The sequence below is a fragment of the Desmodus rotundus genome, chromosome 10 (assembly GCF_022682495.2).
Source record: "Desmodus rotundus isolate HL8 chromosome 10, HLdesRot8A.1, whole genome shotgun sequence".
Lineage (NCBI taxonomy): Eukaryota > Metazoa > Chordata > Mammalia > Chiroptera > Phyllostomidae > Desmodus > Desmodus rotundus.
Genome location: NC_071396.1, coordinates 57583216 through 57587988, shown reverse-complemented (window position 1 = coordinate 57587988; position 4773 = coordinate 57583216). Strand labels below are relative to the sequence as shown.

The 4773-nt window shown below is 46.7% G+C and overlaps 1 protein-coding gene across 1 annotated transcript; it reads right to left on the bottom strand.

The window, feature by feature from the left end:
* Positions 1-730: 730 nt before the first annotated feature.
* DNAJB8 (DnaJ heat shock protein family (Hsp40) member B8) lies at positions 731-1432 on the bottom strand. The gene has a single exon (XM_024580727.2). The coding sequence runs from the start codon at positions 1430-1432 to the stop codon at positions 731-733; it is 702 nt and encodes a 233-aa protein (XP_024436495.1).
* Between the last annotated feature and the right edge of the window lie 3341 nt (positions 1433-4773).

The following is a 4773-nucleotide window of genomic DNA, read 5'->3' as shown; positions in this document are numbered from 1 at the left end:
TCCTTAAAGAAGTGATGTTTGAGCAAAGGCCTGAAGATGAGTGGATGTTCACTTGGGAGAGCAGCATTTGTGAAGGTCCTGAGACTCAGGCATTTGATACAATGAAGGAACAGAGGAAAGGACAGTATAGGTGCAGCTCAGAGAGTGAGGGTTGGTGGGAGATGAGACCAGGAATGTGGGCAAGGCCAGATCACCAAGGCCTCATGATGAGGATGAGGCCTGAGGTCTTTTGCTTAGAGCAGAGAGTGCCACTGAAGGTTTAAAGCAAGGTAGGTAACATGATGAAATGTGGGCTTTGGCACAATGACCACACAAGAAGACTCGTTGCAGGGATCAGGGGTTGGAAGTTGGACCCAAAGCCCTGTGAGAATGATGAGGCCACACTAGAGTTTATAGAGGGTATGGAGGCACAGGGCTGGCCAGAGATGGACTGATAGTCATGGCATTTTTCAACCCAGACAATACAGATGAGATATCATAAATCACCTGTAGAAACACTCCTGCATCTTCCCCCCAGCATACCAAATTTGGGAGGTGGTACCCACAGGCCCAGAGGCACAGAGTCCTCTGCACATCCACTCATGCCAGTGCCAACACTGTGCTGGTACACTTAGACACCCTCCACCCTTGAAGCTTGGCTAGGTGTTTCCATGAACTCACTTGGCATGTTTATTAACCCTAAGCCTGCAGTTGCAGCCAGGTGGCAGGTGCAGGGCCTGGGTGGCCACAATTACTTGTTGTCCATCCGTTTGAGCTGCTCTTTGCCATTGATGGTCAATGACTTGAGCTGCCCATCCTCCTCCACTTCCACACGCTCCTGCCCGTTCTCCATGATGCGCTTGGTGGTGACTTTGTGTCCATTAATCATCTCAGTGGATGACATCACCGACTTGAACCCTGAACTGCCAGAGCCAGAGCCCCCAAAGGAAGTGGATGAGAAGGTGGTACGGCTAGCACTCCCACCCCAGCCCAGTGTGTCGAAAGCTGAGAAGGCCTCCATGAAAGCTGGGAACTCACCAAAGCCAGCAGACAAGGCACCCCTCAGGCTGTGACCCTGACTAGCACGGTCACTGTTGAAGGGCGTAGCCCAAAAGTCAAAGGAGAAGGGGTCCATGCCACCGAAAAACTCACGGAAGATGTCCTCAGGGTTTCGGAAGGTGTAGCCAGTGCCAAAGGGGCTGTTGTAAGGGGTACTGGCCCCACCACCAGCTACCCAGCTGTCACAGCTTGCTCGGTCATAGACAGAGCGCTTCCGGGAGTCAGACAGGACCTCATAGGCCTCAGACACCTGCTTGAACTTCTTCTCAGCTTCTTCCTTGTTGTCAGGGTTCTTGTCAGGGTGCCAGCGCAAGGCCAGCTTTCGGTAGGCCTTCTTGATGTCTTCTGAGGAGGCACTCGACTGTACCCCCAGCACTTCATAATAGTTAGCCATGCCCAGCAGGGAGTAGAGGCAGAGGTGGAGGAGAAGGTGAAATGGGCACCAAGGACCAGATGGTTGGGGTGGGTGTAGAGGAGGCAGCAGCTGGTGTGGGTCGCTGAGTAGGGATCTTGTTGGACTATGCTGTCTCTGGGCGTGGCTTTGCCCAGCGAGTTTACCTTTTCATAATACCAGCTTTCGGAACACCTCCACTGAAAGAGGTGGGGGGAGGGGAGAGACACTGATGCTGTGGGGCCAGGCAGTGGCAGGTTCCCCTGCAGAGCTGAGGCCAGGTTCTTTATGACATCAGCCCTTGGGTGGGGCAAATCCACCCCCAGGTCTGGACTTGGCAGCACCCCACATGTTGGTCCACCCCTGTGAGCAAGGCTGGCCACCAGAGTGTACTGAGATGCAGAGCTGGGTAATGATGGGGCTATTGGCTGAGTCCTGGGATAAGCTATGGGATCCAGGCTCATGTGGGCAATGAAGGTCAGTGATGGTGGCCAAGGGGAGTAAGGGCTTCCTGGGATATGTCCAATGGCTGGGTTGTTAGTATGGAGTGAGGGGGCCCTAAGTGGGGGTTCAGGCAGGATGGGGGCAAGAGTTCATTCTTCTTGTGCCCCATTACCTCATCAGATCCACAGAGGTAAACCCCACAAAGGTAAGGATGTTTGTCAGCATCTAGGATAGTGCCTAGCAATCAGTTCAACCTTGAAGTTCAAAGCTTGAATGAATGAAGCTCAGAGATGTGTAGCAAGGTACTTAAGGTCACACAAGTCAGTGAAGAGAGAGGGAAATACAAACCCAGTGTTGTCTGAGACTGTAGTAGACAGCAAATTTAAAGAAACTTTTCACTCAATTCTGGAAAGAAAAATAGGGTTTGAAAATAAGAATAGATTAGCCAGTATAGACTTTGAATAGTGGTCCTCTCCCAAAAAAGATATGCCCCTGTCATAATGGCCAGAGTCTGAATGTGACCTTATTTGCAACAGGATCTTTGCAGATGTAATTAAATTAAGGATCTGAAGAAGTGATCATCCATGATTATCTGAGTTGGTTCTAAAGTCAATGACAAGTACCCTTCTAAGAGAGATACAAAGAGACACACTGAGAGAAGACAATATGATGATAGGGGCAGAAACTGGGGTGATGCAGTGCAAGGAAAGCCACAGTCACCAGAAGCTGGAAGGAGCAAGGAAGGATCCTCCCTCAAAGACTCTGGAAGAACTGCAGCACTGATGACACTTTAATTTTGAAATTCTAGCCTCCAAAACTGTGAGAGAACAAATTTTTAAGCCATCTAGTTTGTGATAATTTGTTATGGTAGCTCTAGGAAATTAGTAAGATAAATAAGGTAGCCAATTATTTGCATTTATATTTTTCAAATTCTTGTTCTGATGTTGGAACATTTTTATAAATAGTAATTAACACTACTGATTAGTGTTAATTACTGAGCATCTACTCCTACCTTCACCTCCAGTGAAGATGGACATGCTAAACTACCAACCATTCCAGTGAGGAACTTAGCTGTTTGGAAAACTGAGTCTTAACTGAGATAGCATTTCTCTTTCTTGCTTCCTTTGTCCCTCCTTCCTGCCTTCCCTTCTTTCTCTTCTTTCTGTCTCTAGTTTAAGATATTTTTAGAGAGAGGGGAAGGGAGGATAAGGAGAGGGAGGAAACATCAATGTGAGAGAAACATTGATCAGTTGATTCTCGTATATACCCTGACCAGAAACTGAACCCACGACCCAGGCATATACCCTGACTGGGAATCAAATTGGTAACCTTTCACGTTGCCAGACAACACCCAACCAACTAAGCCACACTGGTCAGGGCTATTTCTAGTCTTCATCCCTCTTCATCACTACTTTCCGTTATTCTCTTTTCCTTTCAGTACTCATTGGTGCTAGGTTCCTGGCACCTATCAGGGGACAGCATGTGCTCACCAATTTTAGCTGCCAGGAGGAATGAAAGCATAATCTGGAAACACTTTGCAAACTCAACCTAGAGATAAATGCTGTCACCCCTGCATAACTTACAAAAGCAACACTTGCTCTCTGTGCCCACAACTAACCACCCACACTGGCTAACACACATAATTCATGTCACTTGTTAGAGGAAATGAATGACAGAATAACTCTACTGGATATAACTACAGATGAAAATATTTCTCTATCTTTGTAAACTATATTTCTACTACTGTAGTTAGAACCTGTTCTTGGCAGGCCTGTTCACTAGAGCTGGGGAAAAATACCCACCCTATACAATTCTCTATGACGATGACATTGAGAGTAGTGCTGTTGTTGACTATGGTGACTGGGGACAGTGACAAAGTGGGGTATGCATGGTGACAGATAAAGTATCGTTAAGATAGTAGAAGTACTTAGGGTAGCAGTATTGATGTGAAGGTAGTGGTGATGGCAGGACAGTAATTGTGGTAGTGATAATGAAGTTGATAATGGCAAAAGTGGTGCTAGTGGAGGTGATGGTGACCAAGGATGTTGGTGGAGACAGTAACTTATGGTGGCAGTAGAGTGTTAGTTTATGGTAACAGTGGAAGTGATGGTAATTGTGAAACCAGTGGTGATAGATGTTTTGCTGATAATGATAATGGAAATGTGATGGAAGTGCCTACTAGCAGAGCTGTTAGTGGTGGTGATAGTGATCCTGGAGGTGGTAAAGTTGGTAATGGTGGTGATGAAGGCAGCGAGGTAATAGTGGTTGCATGTTATACAGCTTTGCTACAGTAACAACCCACACATGTCAGTGCCTTATGAAAGAGATTTAGTTCTTATCCACTTTACTTGTCAACACCCATGGGTCAGTTTCTGGGGCTCCACTCACATGTCTTCTCATTCTGGATCCAGGCCAAAGAAGTGGATGTAATCTGAAACATACTATCCTCATGGCAGAGAGGATGCAAGTAAGAGCTGGTAGAAACTTGGGATACCTCTTAAAACTTCTTTTGGGATGAGATGCATGCCACTCTTTCTCATGACACATGGTCAAAGCCACTGTCAAAGGAGTGGGGATTGGCACTCCTTTAGGAAGATTCTGCATATCTCAAGAACAGCTCGAGACACACAATACTCTTGGAGAGGAGAGGAAGTCATCAATATTGCAGTATGCTACAGGTTATAATGGGAGTGACATGAGCAGTGGTAATAATGGCCCTGATATAAATCATGGTGGTACTGCTGGTTATGGAAGTGTAAGTGCTGATGTGTGATAATGGTTAGCTGGCAGTAACTGTGATAGTAATGGAAAATGGTGGGGTTGCTTAAAGTGGTGGGAATGATACACTGGTGGGAACGACTGGTATAGCCATAGTGCTGATAGTGAGGGTAATGATATTG

Bases quoted from the DNA above. Each gene is read 5' to 3' on its own strand.
- DNAJB8 (XM_024580727.2), bottom strand. From the start codon at position 1,432: ATGGCTAACTATTATGAAGTGCTGGGGGTACAGTCGAGTGCCTCCTCA.